The sequence below is a fragment of the Odocoileus virginianus genome, chromosome 12 (assembly GCF_023699985.2).
Source record: "Odocoileus virginianus isolate 20LAN1187 ecotype Illinois chromosome 12, Ovbor_1.2, whole genome shotgun sequence".
NCBI lineage: Eukaryota > Metazoa > Chordata > Mammalia > Artiodactyla > Cervidae > Odocoileus > Odocoileus virginianus.
In genome coordinates this window covers 15,884,216-15,897,982 of record NC_069685.1, presented here as the reverse complement: position 1 = coordinate 15,897,982, position 13,767 = coordinate 15,884,216, and the positions used below count along the sequence as shown (strand labels likewise).

General features: G+C 43.1%; 1 protein-coding gene across 1 annotated transcript in view; it reads right to left on the bottom strand.

The window, feature by feature from the left end:
- RNF150 (ring finger protein 150) overlaps nt 1–13,767 on the bottom strand; it is a 265,783-nt gene that overhangs the window by 85,642 nt on the left and 166,374 nt on the right. The window contains exons 3-4 of the mRNA XM_070474825.1: nt 4,333–4,404; nt 2,102–2,184 (exon numbers count right to left, since the gene is read on the bottom strand). Of these exons, the coding sequence (XP_070330926.1) occupies nt 2,102–2,184; nt 4,333–4,404 (155 nt within the window). The remainder of the gene's footprint in view (nt 1–2,101; nt 2,185–4,332; nt 4,405–13,767) is intronic.

Below are 13,767 nucleotides of genomic sequence, written 5' to 3'. Positions count from 1 at the left end.
GGCATAAAAATATCTTGATTTTAAAAGCTGCATGGAAAAATTGGAGGAGCTCTTCAAAGAGTAGGGCTGGGTGGCTAGTCTAAGATCAAACACTAACTATAACCTGCATTTGGTAATGCTTGATGTATTTTGTTATTTAAAGCAGGGCCCACAGGAAGGAATAAAGACAGATGGACAGTGAGGAACTTGAAGCAGAAAGAATCAAGGAATGAACTGAGAAACAAATGATGACACGAGAAAGAGGAGCCTGAGGCCAGACTGAACTGACCTGGGGCAAGGGCTAGCATCAATAAAATGAAAGTTCCTAAAGTTTTGTGAGTGTGTGTGACAAATATTAAAGTGCTATTTTTGTCTTGGTTAATATTTCCAAAAAAATACTATAAATGGAGATCTGGAAAAACATACCACAGCCATCTAAATACTGCTAAAGCAATGTAATCTGTCATAATTAAAAACTGAAATCAGCCAAATGGTCTACAACAGGAGGATGGTAAATTACACTGTGGTATGTCTATGACCTGGATATTATGCAGCCTCTAGCAATTATATGCAGTCACATAAAATATACTCATGAAAGAGCCCTCAGTGAACCAGCTGTTTTATACAGTATGAATGACAGAGCTAAAGTAAGCCTAAATATGTCCTTAAAACATATTTTCTTAATTATATTTGTAAAGTTCTTTGGATTTTCAGGCAAAAGATGCCCCTGAACTTTAATTTTAGCTTTGGATATTTTTTATTACTAGGAGACTCACAGGACGCGAAGCCATCTCCAAAGGAAAGTAAAAGCAAGTACTTTCCTTGCCTATAGCTAGGAGGCTTTATAAAACTCCTAATAAAATACTGCAGAAAGGAATGATGCTATCTGGAGAGGCTCTCTGCAGTTCACTTATCACCATCCTTGGCCAGTGTTTCAAGAAATCATCAAGCAAATACCAAGTATAATGTCTAGAGAGAGAACTTATCTATAGTACTCTCATATGAAGGCCACTGCCAAGTCTTGATGTATCCGTTTATGACTTGTTCTAGAGACAGCCAGGCATCTCTAAGGAAAGCGAATCCCACTTGAAGGCTTCAGCTGGGGCCACCAGAGTGCACTTTCCGCAGGCCTGTTCTCCTACCGATCAATTTGCGTGAGAGCATTTCAAGCCCATTCACTCCCCTTGGAGTGTGTGCATCTATTTAAGTATCTTCTTCCTTTTTGTCACTTCTCTGTCACTTTGGGATTACTAAACTCATTCCTCTAAGGCATGATTTCTTTTGTGTTTCTAATAAATAGTTCTTAGCATCGCATGGTTTTATGACCAAATGAATTTGTTTTATATCTTGGTGGTGTCTGTTTTCTACTTTAGTTACTTAAATACTCTGAGAATTTTAAAAGGCAGGATTTCTAAGAGAAGAATATTTCTCTAAGGCAGAATTTAACATATTTTAAGGACACTTATGTAGATGCAAAAACACTAAAGAAGCTTTAAGCAACTTTAAGATATTTTATTGAAGTATTTAAGTTTGTTTAATTTGAATTGTATAAAAAGAATCTAGAGAAGGACTAGAGTTCTATGAGAATCACCCAGGCAGTTTTCCAACTACACCTGTTGACATTCTACCCTAGGTCCTAGAAGTTTGGGGGTTTCTGCCACAGTCTCTTGTTGTTAGCAAAAAATAAAGGAAAATGAAACCTGCCTTTGGCTTCCTGCCCACTCCTGACTATATTCTGGCTGCTGATCCCTTCATGATCATCCAGAAGACATTTTTAAGAGTTTATTATTTTAATTAAAATAGCACTTGTAAAAGTGGGGATGATTCTGAATATTGCAGGTCTGCTGTTAACAAAAACCTGAACTTGGAGCTACATGGTCCAACTGTGCATCATGAGGTTCTAGGTCACAGAGCTTTAGTTTGGTATGAAGAGGATGGGAAAACAGTGTTAATTTCACAAGACAGAATGTTTCCAAGGAGAAAGGTCATACAAAACGAATCAGGGTGCTGGTTGTTTCTTCCTGAACCCCAGCAGGGTTTGGGCAGATTGACCTTGCAGGGCTAGGCCAAGCAGGTTGGAACCAGAGAGGCCACAGTCAAAAGCAGGCAGCTAGCCACTCACCGGCAGGGCAAGATCCGGACGATATCGTTGGGCTTGTACCCCTCAATACAAACAGCACAGTTGTCAAAATCCGGCTCCGTTTCCTGCAACAGAGAAAGCACAGATGAGCCTGCTTTGCGAGCTTCAACTTCTGTAAACACACAAGTAACAAGCCAAAGGAGAGTTTGCCTGGAGCAGGGCTTTCAACTGTCTCGAAGCTGGCTGTCTTAATCCATAATTTATTATGCACTGGTTTAGTTTCTATTCCTTCCAACCTCCACTTTCTGTTTCCTGGTTCCACAGCAAGAGCTTTGACGAGGAAATAGTTTTTTAATGTACCATTACTAATTATGCTACTTATTATAATCAGAGGTGACAACGCAAAGTCTCAAGGATGAGAGAAATACTCTTCATGGAGACTCATCAAAATGATATTTAATCTATCATTCCTTGGGAATCTAATGTATACAACTCTAAAATAGTGGTTCCAGCTTTCTTTTCAAATACTTAAGTCTCTTTCAACACCCTGTAATACATTACTTATATAACAGTCCTTGTTCTTTCATTATTCTGTTTGAGGAGAAAAAAAGTACTGAAAAATATGCTTTAAATTTAGTGATGCTTTTAAAATGAATTTTATCCTATTAAGCTCAAAGGTATTTTTATATAGCTGAAAACCAGTAGCACCTAATTAGTGAGACAAATCAATTATTCACACTAGAGACAACACCTCAAATACAAGTAGAGCTGTGAATCCCTTACAGTGGCTTAAGCAGCCCCACATTCATGGACTGCAACCCACTGCTCTAAAATTTCTCCTGGGGGAAAAACTTCTCCTGGGGAGAACAGAGGTCTTTAGAGGTCTGTGGGCCCAGACCAGCTTGCACTGTGGTCCTTCCTTAGGACATGCTTCTGCTTTTGGCTTTATGTCATCATTCTACAGCTAGAGAGTTCTAGAATGACTGTACTGGAATGAGTTCTGCTCTCATAACTTTGGGGTTCTGGAAACTTGGTTTCAGGGGGACTAAATATGCTTCTTGCATTTTTTTTTTTTATTGTTGTTTAGTTGCTAAATTGTCTCTGACTCTTTGTGAACCCATGGACTGTAGCCTGCCAGGCTCCTCTGTTCATGGAATTCTCCAGGCAAGAATACTGAAGTGAGTTGCCATTTCCGTCTCCAGTGGATCTTCCTGACCGAGGGACTGAGCCCACATCTGCATTAGTATGCGGATTCTTTACCACTGAGCCACCAGCATTAACTGCAGACTTAAGTGGAATACATCACTCAGCACCTAACACTGCTTTCTGTGCAAGGATTCATGGAAAAATTTTCTCAAGTCATAATTCCAGGAACAGTCATTTCATTTTTATCTAGTGGGACACTGGAATAAGGTACTTAGATTTGTTTGAATATTGAATATTTTTTCCTTTGCATTGGCTGCCAGAAAGCCCCAACCTAAATTTTGGACCCATGTCTGTTTTTCATTTCAGGTAATGAATCTGTGTACTATTTCATCCTGGTTTTATCTACTTTTCCTAAACTTACTTTTTAATTTCTCATATTTTTTCTCCAATGATTTTATGGTCCCATGGTATGCACTTTACAAACTGCCTTAAATTATATTTAATAATGGTGGGTATAATAACAGATGCTTATAGGAAAACTATTAGCATGTATTTCCCTTCCTCATCTTCTTATCTACATTGGTTGCTAGGAAACTCAGAAGCTTTAAATAGCTCCTCACCAAAAAGAAAAGACTTTGCCAACAAAGGTCCACATAGTCAAAGCTATGGTTTTTCCACCAGTCATGTGAGAGCTGGACATAAAGAAGGCTGAGCATCAAAGAATTGATGTTTCTGGACTGTGGGGTTGGGGAACACTCTTGAGAGTCCTTTGGACAGCAAGGAGATCAAACAAATCAGTCCCAAAGGAAATCAACCCTGAATATTCATTGGAAGAACTGATGCTGAAACTGGAGCTCCAATACTTTGGCCACCTGATGCAAAGAACCAACTCACTGGAAAAGACCCTGATGCTGGGAAAGATTGAGGGCATGAGGGAAAGGGAGTGAGAGAGGATGATTTGGTTGGACAGCATCAGCACCAACTCAGTGGTCATGAGTTTGAGCAAACCCTAGGAGACAGTGAAGGACAGGGAAGCCTGGCATGCTTCAGTCCACTGGGTCGCAAACAGTCGGACATGACTTTAGCAACTGAACAACAGCAACAACAAAAAGAAAAGAGGCTGTTACCTTGTCACCCTTCTTGATGGTCCTGACCTGAAGCTTGCTGATTGCTTTCTTTGCAGCATCTCCCAGTCGACGCTGAAAAACCAAAAGCTGCTCGTTAGTAATAGAGACTTGTCATTCTTAACTTCTTGTCTGATAGCATTCAGTAAACCAGGGCAGCTATCTCTGAAATCATGCACAAGTGGTAGGAATGTTAACGAAGATGGGTGGAGGAGATGGGGCAGTGACCTCTGTGCAAAGCGGCTTGGCTTACTGTGGTCTGTTAAAGAGCTCAGTCATCGAGAGAAGCTCTTCATGCCTGATGTTAAGCAAACGGAAGATGACGTGGGAAGATTTTGTCCCACTGTGACTCCAGTGCAGGTCGTATTCATGCAGAGAAGGAGAAAAGTTCCATAATTTGCCACACAGTAGCCACTCAGTTTGTGACATGGAGATAGCCAGTCTGGAGTAGTTGGAATAGTTTTCATCTTTTGTTCAAAATCAGGGTTTATTGCTTTCATATTCCTTTCAATTTGGAATTTTAAGCAGTTTGCTTTGCTATATATCCATCTCCAACCTAGACTTATATTTGGTTTGTACTATTCTATCTAGCATCATTGACTCAATGGACATGAATCTGAGCAAACTCCGGGAGATAGTGAAAGACAGGGAAGCCTGGCATGCTGCAGTCAATGGGGCCACAGAGACACGACTTAAGTGACTGAACAACAACAAATTCTATCCCATCACTTTCTTACATGCCAATTTCACCTCCAATGTGTGTGTGAGTATACATATAGTGAAAGTGAAGTTGCTCAGTCCTGTCTGACTCTTTGCAACCCCATGGACTGTAGCCCGCCAGGCTCCTCTGTCCATGGGATTTTCCAGGCAAGAGTACTGAAGTGGGCTGCCATTTCCTTCTCCAGGGGATCTTCCTGACCCAGGGATCGAACCTGGGTCTCCCACAATGTAGGCAGATGCTTTACCGTCTGAGGCACCAGGGAAGTCCATATACATATAGGAAAATACATAAATCATACATATTCAGCTTAGCAAATAATTATAAAGCAAACACCTGAGTAACTACCATCACTCATGTTAAGAAACAATGTATTATGTAGTCTTTTTTTTTTAAATCGAGAATGTTACTATCCTAATGATCCCTGCAGTAATGCAATGATAGAGCAATTTGGAAGAGTGGGAGAGGTAGAAGATGGGGAGATAATTATGTTTTAATCTTTCAAGGAAAAAAATTAGTTTGCTTCTGTGCTTGTGAATTTTCCACATGTTGTTATCTTCTTAGGCACGTGTACTTCTAGTTTGTGACAGATGTGCGTTTGCAGCAGTGAAACATACTTGAAGGACTAAGATAAATGGGGCAAACATTTAAACAGAATAATCACTTGTTTCACTAACTTTGTTCCTTTTGAAATAACAATCAAGCTTCTCTCTTTTCTTTAGAGTAGCACATACTACCCTGGTGACTCAGTGGTAAAGAATCTGCCTGCCAGAGCAGAAAACGTGGGTTCAATCCCTGGGTCAGGAACATCCCCTGGAGGAGGAAATGGCTACCCATTCCAGAACTCTTGCCTGGGAAATCCCATGGACAGAGGAGCCTGGCGGGCTACAGTCCATGGGGTTGCAAAGAGTCGGACAAGACTGAGCAACTGAGCATGTAATGAACAGTTAGCATAGCCTAAGTACCATGCTAAAACTTTATAAACAAGATCAGCTTTCCCTTACAACAACCCCATGAGAAAAGTATTATTTTACAGAATGAACTGGGACTTAAGTAAACTGTTTACTATCACAGAGTTAGGACAAATAAGCAAAATTTACATATATGTCTTTTGAGGAGAAAAAGGATCATAGTTTGGCAGAGATTGATGAAGGATATAAAGTCTGCACTTTCAGGGGAAGAAGAGATGATCTAGATAGCTGGAAAATGTGGAAAACCAGCTTCTGAAAAATAGACCATAACTAAGGGACCTGGTAGAACTAGGCTTTGCTTTGTTTTTCTATAGGAGTTCTGGACTAACAAAATAAAAGGAAAAGCACTGTAAAGTTTTAAAAAATGCTATGACCATTTGCAGGGAGCCAAATCTTGTCAATATAAGCATGTTTCCATTTCTTCTTAAGTGTTATGAAAATCAGGGATACTGACTTCTGAACGAAAACCACTGTCTCATTTTCAACAATTTTCAAACGACAAGTTTGGATTTCTAAAATGCAAACTAATCAGAGAAAGACATAAACATTCTTAATAAAATGGCCCAAATAAGGTAGTTGTTACTTTGGTAGTTGATCTCTTAAATCTTTGGGTTTTTAACTGCACTGAGTATAAGTGAGTGGGAAGTCTACAGGCTGTGCTCAAACCAAGTCTTACACATAGTCTGAAGAGAGAATCCAGAGACTGAAAGCCAAAGTCCATCACAAAACAGACTCTTTCCTTTGTGGTTCTCAGCAATGCAGAGTGATATGATGCCAACGGAGCAGACGTAGGGACCACCTCAGGTTCATGTGGGCCTTTTGTTTCAGGTGAGGATTGCTCTCCCTTCTCCAGGGGGCTCCTACAGATTTTCTCTAACCCAACCAGATTCAAATCATATTACACTTTTCATTAAAAATTGTCAGGAGTTGAGACATCTTGGTAATTAGACGTACTCATCAATTTGATTGAAAAAGGTAAAAGAAAATATTTACCAAGGTTACTGGTTCCTTGACAACAATGAAGATACACAGCTTTATGGAAAACAAACACAGAACCATTTATTAGAAAACTAAAGTCTGACATAAATACCAACAAGGATGGTAAACAATGACAGACTCCAATTCAACTCAAGATGTATCATTTAGTTAGCTCCTACATACTTAAAAAACTGAGAAAAAGACATTCCCCTCTTGTCCTTCTCTCATTATAAAGAGAAATGCAGTCAAGGTGAAAAAAACGAGGAATAAGTATGCCAAAACACAGCATCAAATCGAGTTTATGTTACTCCTATTTCATTTGGTTGAATAAATCTGTATCATGTGCTTAGTCGCTCAGTCGTGTCTGACTCTCTGCAATCCCATGGACTGTAGCCCACCAGGCTCCTCTGCCCATGGGATTTTCCAGGCAAGAATACTGGAGTGGGTTGCCACTCCCTTCTCCAGGAGATCTTCCTGACCCAGGGATCGAATCCAGGTGTCCTGCATTGCAGGCAGATTCTTTACCATCTGAGCCAGCAGGGAAGCCCTGATTCCGTAATGTAACTGCCCCCCCTTTTCTCCCTGACAGCTATATTTTACAGTCATTGATTATTATCATTACTGCCTTAACCAAGCAGAAAAATAACTAGGTGTTTTCATGTTCTAGGTGAAGAGAGGACATCATAGACATAAACAGAATCGTCCCAGCCGTGTGAAGGCTCGCGCGGCCACGGCTGACTCTGACACTTCCTCACTTGCTCTCCTACATGATGATGATCCTCCCAGGTCTGCTGGGCGGGACAGAGATCATTGCACAGCCAGCCCAATCAGTTTCCATGATGTAGATCACCCCTCCATCCGTCTAGAGAGATAGATAAAAGATGCAGACTATTTTGGCGGCCACGGTGACCCCACAAGGTGATGGCTTACAGTTGCTTATGCACACATGCCCCAGGGTAAAATCATCACCATTTTTTAAAGTTAATTACTTAATTTTGGCTGTGCTGGGTCTTCATTGCTGCACATGGGCTTTCTCTAGTTGTGGCCAGCGGGGGCTGCCCTTCATTGCGGTGTGTGGGCTTCTTTCTGTGGCGGCTTCTCTTGAGGCAGAGCATCGACTCTAGAGCACAAGGGCTTCAGTAGTTGCGATGCACGGGCTTAGATGCCCCTCGGCACGTGGAATCTTCCTGAATCAGGGATTGAACTGTGTCCCCTGCATTGACATGTGGATTCTTAACCACTGGATGACCAAGGAAGTCTCAGGGTTCTTTTTTATTGGAAGAGTTGTAGAGGAAATGGCAATTGTTGGGAGTTAGGAAACTCAGCTTTTGCTCCTGTTTCTGCTACTCACTGTGTGACTTAGGCCTAATCACTTAAATAGTCTAGGCCTTAGCTCCCCTTATTAGTAACCTTCACTATGTAAAGTTACGCTGTTTCCAACTTTATCAGCTCATCACTGTCATCCATACAGAACAGAACTGGGAGGCAAAGATCCCTTGAGACCTGAATTATGGAAACATAGCAAATCAATGGCTAATGACCTCACCGAATACTTGCTCTGTGTCCCCTGAGGGCTCTGAGCTTCCTCCAGCACAACATCAATCAGAGACCATTTTGGTTCCTGTTCTTTAGGAGACAGAAGCATCACCACTTACAGACCCTCCTTTGATGGCAGATACCTGCCCCACTTCTATCCCCTCCCCTTTCTCTTTCCCTGTGAAGTCCAAGTTTGTTTTAAATTCCACTACTTCGTTGGTTCCAACAAAACTTCAGCACCAAGATGTGCAAAAGAAACCCAAGGGACATGGACCATCCACCTGCAAATACTAGAAGAAGGCATTCTCAGGGAGAGGGAACTCTTTCAAGAAAGCTTGGCTGAATGCCATCACCTGACCTCAGGTAAAACAATACAACACAGGTCTGGTCTCCTTGGATTGGCCTCAGAGGCAATACTGTTTATGAAAAATAAAAAGGAACCTGATTCGGTGTGTCTGATCTGTCCATATCTGAAGAAGCTGCTATCTACTAGGAGTCCCTTGGTTCTCAGAATGCAGATCCAGTTCTTGTGTTTGAGGTGGGATATCCTCGGAGACAGTGAGACAAAGTCCCGGAACATGGCCCAAGGCAGGCTCACTGGCCACAAAGATGGCAGGAATGCTGCCCACTGCCTTTGCTTTAGCACCAAAGGGTTTCTATAAGGGGCTTCTCAGGGGGCACTAGTGGTAAAGTCCTGCCTGCCAATTCAGAAGACGTAAGAGACTTGGGTTCCATCCCTGGGTCTGGAAGATTCCTTGGAGGAGGGCATGGCAACCCACTCCAGCATTCTTGCCTGGAGAATCATATGGACAGAGGAGCTCGGCAGGCTACAGTCCACAGGGCTGCAAAAGAGTCGGACACGACTGAAGCAACTTAGCACACAGCACTCAGGGTTTCTATTAGCAGGGTAAGAATTAGTGGATAGCAGCCAACGTGGCACATCTGAGAAATGAGGTACCCAGCGCTTCTTAACATCCTGGTGGAAGGGGAGGGCGGCCCATGGTGCAGACTGGTGCTCAGGATCAAGAGTATCGGATCTGGCTCCCCAGCTCAAGGTTCAAAAAGAGGTCCCCGGACACAGAGGTCATTAGTTGGTAGAATGAAGAAGAACCCTTAGCATCCTCTGTGAAGCTCCCCGAGGTGGAGAATCTCAAAATAGATATGACAAAGGGCTTAGCAACTAATCTTTATTTCTAAAGCCCCACAGAGCCAATCTTCACATAGTAGCATGGTAGGGCGTTCCTCATGCTCCTGCTGTGACTGACAGAGGGGCTGGCGATCCTCCTCGGGGGTCAGGGCTCCTCAGGACCTATACTGCGGAGGGAACTTGGTCATGGGAAGCCGCCCTGCCTTGAAATAAAAAACCTGCTTGTGTGCCCTTGGGGAAAACAAAATCGCTTAACATCGCTCTCTCTCAAATTCATTACATCTAGCGTCCCCTTAAAATTCTAAAAACTATGATCGGGAGTTTGGGCTTGACATAGACACGCTGCTATATTTAAAATGGATAATCAGCAAGGCCCTAAGTATAGCACAGGGAACTCTGCTCAGGGTTATGTGGCAGTCTCGGTGGGAGGGGAGTTTGGGGGAGATGGATCATGTATACGTATGGCCGAGTCCCTTCTCTGTTCCCCTGAAACTACCACAACATTATTAATCAGCTATACCCCAATGCAAAATAAAAAGTCTTTTAAAAATAAAATGGATAACCAACAGGGACCTACCATATAGCACCAGGAACTCTGTTCAATATTGTGTAATAACTTAAATGGGAAAGGAACTTGACAAATAACAGATAACTGAACCATGTGGCTATACACCTACAGCTAACACAACATTGTTAATCAACTATCCTCCAATATAAAATAAAAATAGAAACTATGATCCTGATATCAGGCAGTCAATTCTCAAACAGATGAGTAGAATGGCCAGGTATCTAAAGCCTCCAGTCCTTATATGTGTGGTTTCTCATCTGCAGCCCTTGTAGGAACTCGGGCTCTCAGGGCTGATCTGAGAGGTATCTGGGCAATGCCACGTATGAGTCCACCATGGTGACATGAGGGTGCTACTTCCCTAAAGTGCCGATCCAGGGCCATCACGAGGACTTGTGAGGAGAGACAGGCCTAGCATTTAAGAGTCGCCTTGGCATGTGTTAAACAGTAAGCAGATTTTTTTTTTTTAATGATATAGGACCTTTCAAACTGTTCATGGGGTTCTCCATGCGGACAGTGGGCGGTGGGCTGCATCTCCCCTTCCCACACCATCCTGCCACCTTTACTCGAGTGTCTTGCACACTTTATAGGTGTGACGGAAAAGGCTTCTTGTGCCTCCGCACCATTTCCTCACTTCCCCTCACCTGGTTCTGCCTGGCTGGCTGGACCACTGTTCCTGTATCTGTGATTTAGATCCAGTTCCTGACTCCCAAGATTGCTGAGCTCTCCCTACACTGGACTGTCCTCCTGTCTCCTGACCCTGCCCTGCCCAAGTCTCTGATTCTACTTTGCTCCAAAACCAGAGTTAGACAGAGTTAGACACTATTCATCCTTACGTGGTTCCAGCTCCTAACACATCAGCCTTGGTAGTACCTAGATCCTCACTTAGCTGTCTGAGAGGGTCCCATTTGTGTCTGGGTCTATGTTTGATTATGTAGCAGAGAACTCTGGGCTTGGTCAGAGCTGAGACTCTGTTGGCTGGAATGTGACATTATGAAAAGCAGCCCACCTAAGGGTCCCGTGTGTGCTCCGAGCCAACCTGTAACCTAACCCACATGGGACGCTTTCATGGGCTCTCCCGGGCCAGAGGGCTTGTTCAGGAATGGAGTACAGGGCTCCAACCACCTCCGTGAGCTCTGTGGCTAGGGAGCCTGGAACAGACGCTGGACTCAGGCATCCACAGGCTGGCTGACGGCAAGGTCCCCAAGCAGCCTGGCCCCGGAGATAAGAGGACAGAGCTTCATCAAAGATAAGCAATATGAGTGAAAGCCACAGCAGAGCAGTGAGAGCCACAGAGAACTGGATCCAGAGGGGGCATGAGGTTGGACGTGGCCTCTGCTAACCAGTACCCTTGCTTCAACCCCGTAAGAGAGCCTGCGGGGCAGGGGAAGGCACAGGGCAAGGAGGAAACGGTTTCAAACAGTGACAAGAACTGGGAAGAAAATAAAACAAATACATAAAGTAATATGATGGAGGGAGAAGGACTGGGGCGCAAGTGTATACCCAGCTGTCTTCAGGCCTCTTCTCTGGCCCGCCCGTTTCCGGGAGGCACTCACCCTGTCCTGACCATTTAAATGGCATCTCTACACAGTAACTCTTATAATGCCACCTCCAACGCTTCTCTCCTAAATTCTCAGCTTGTGTATCAAATCCCTACCAGGCATTCTCCATCTAATAGGCTTCTTTCTTATGTTTATTTAGTATCTGCTTGCTTTTAAAAATTAAAGTATAGTTGATTTACAACGTTGTGTTGGCTTCTGCAGTTTATCTCCATACCCCGTTTCTGGTTTCTGTGGCCCCTCTGGACCTCTTTTTCTGCTTTTTGCTATTTCAGTTAATGTTGCAGGAACTGACCTAATTGCACCCTTGATTCTTCTGTTTCCCTCACACATAAGATAACCATATGATTATTATCTAAACTGGAGCACTTGTGAGAAGAAAAGGGGGGGGAGGTTATTAACAATTAGGTTAGTATGCACGTGTGTGCCAAGTCGCTTCAGTCCTGTCTGACTCTCTGCAACCCCATGGACTGTGGCTCACTAGGCTCTCTGTCCGTGGGATTCTCCAGGCAAGAATACTGGAGTGGTTGCCATGTCCTCCTCCAGGGCATCTTCCCCACCCAGGGACTGAACCTTTGTCTCTTCCGTATCCTGCAGCGGCAAGTGGGATCTTTATCACTAGCGCCACCTGGGAAGCACAAGGCTAGTAAAGCAGGAATAAACCACGATAACTGGTTTATATGTTACATCGAATCCACAGAATTTCAAAATATTGCCCTAATTTAAGATGCTCAACATCACTCATTATCAGAGAAATGCAAATCAAAACCACAATGAGGTACCATTACACTCCAGTCAGGATGGCTGCTATCCAAAAGTCTACAAGCAATAAATGCTGGAGAGGGTGTGGAGAAAAGGGAACCCTCTTACACTGTTGGTGGGAATGCAAATTAGTACAGCCACTATGGAAAATAGTGTGGAGATTTCTTTTTTTTTTTTTTTTAAATTTTTATTAGTTGGAGGCTAATTACTTTACATCATTACAGTAGTTTTTGTTATACATTGATATGAATTAGCCATGGATTTACATGTACTCCCCATCCCAGTCCCCCCTCCCACCTCCCTCTCCACCCGATCCCTCTGGGTCTTCCCAGTGCACCAGGTCCAAGCACTTGTCTCATGCACCCAACCAAGGCTGGTGATCTGTTTCACCCTAGATAATATACATGTTTCAATGCTGTTCTCCTGAAACATCCCACCCTCGCCTTCTCCCAGAGTCCACAAGTCTGTTCCATACATCTGAGTCTCTTTTTCTGTTTTGCATATAGGGTTATCGTTACCATCTTTCTAAAGTCCATATATATGTGTTAGTATACTGTAATGGTCTTTATCTTTCTGGCTTACTTCGCTCTGTATAATGGGCTCCAGTTTCATCCATCTCATTAGAACTGATTCAAATGAATTCTTTTTAATGGCTGAGTAATACTCCATGGTGTATATGTACCACAGCTTCCTCATCCATTCGTCTGCTGATGGGCATCTGGGTTGCTTCCATGTCCTGGCTATTATAAACAGTGCTGCGATGAACATTGGGGTGCATGTGTCTCTTTCAGATCTGGTTTCCTTGGTGTGTATGCCCAGAAGTGGGATTGCTGGGTCATATGGCAGTTCTATTTCCAGCTTTTTAAGAAATCTGGAAAATAGTGTGGAGATTTCTTAAAAAGCTGGAAATAGAACTGCCATATGACCCAGCAATCCCACTTCTGGGCATACACACCGAGGAAACCAGATCTGAAAGAGACACGTGCACCCCAATGTTCATCACAGCACTGTTTATAATAGCCAGGACATGGAAGCAACCCATATGCCCATCAGCAGACGAATGGATGAGGAAGCTGTGGGACATATACACCATGGAATATTACTCAGCCATTAAAAAGAATTCATTTGAATCAGTTCTAATGAGATGGATGAAACTGGAGCCCATTATACAGAGTGAAGTAAGCCAGAAAGATAAAGACCAT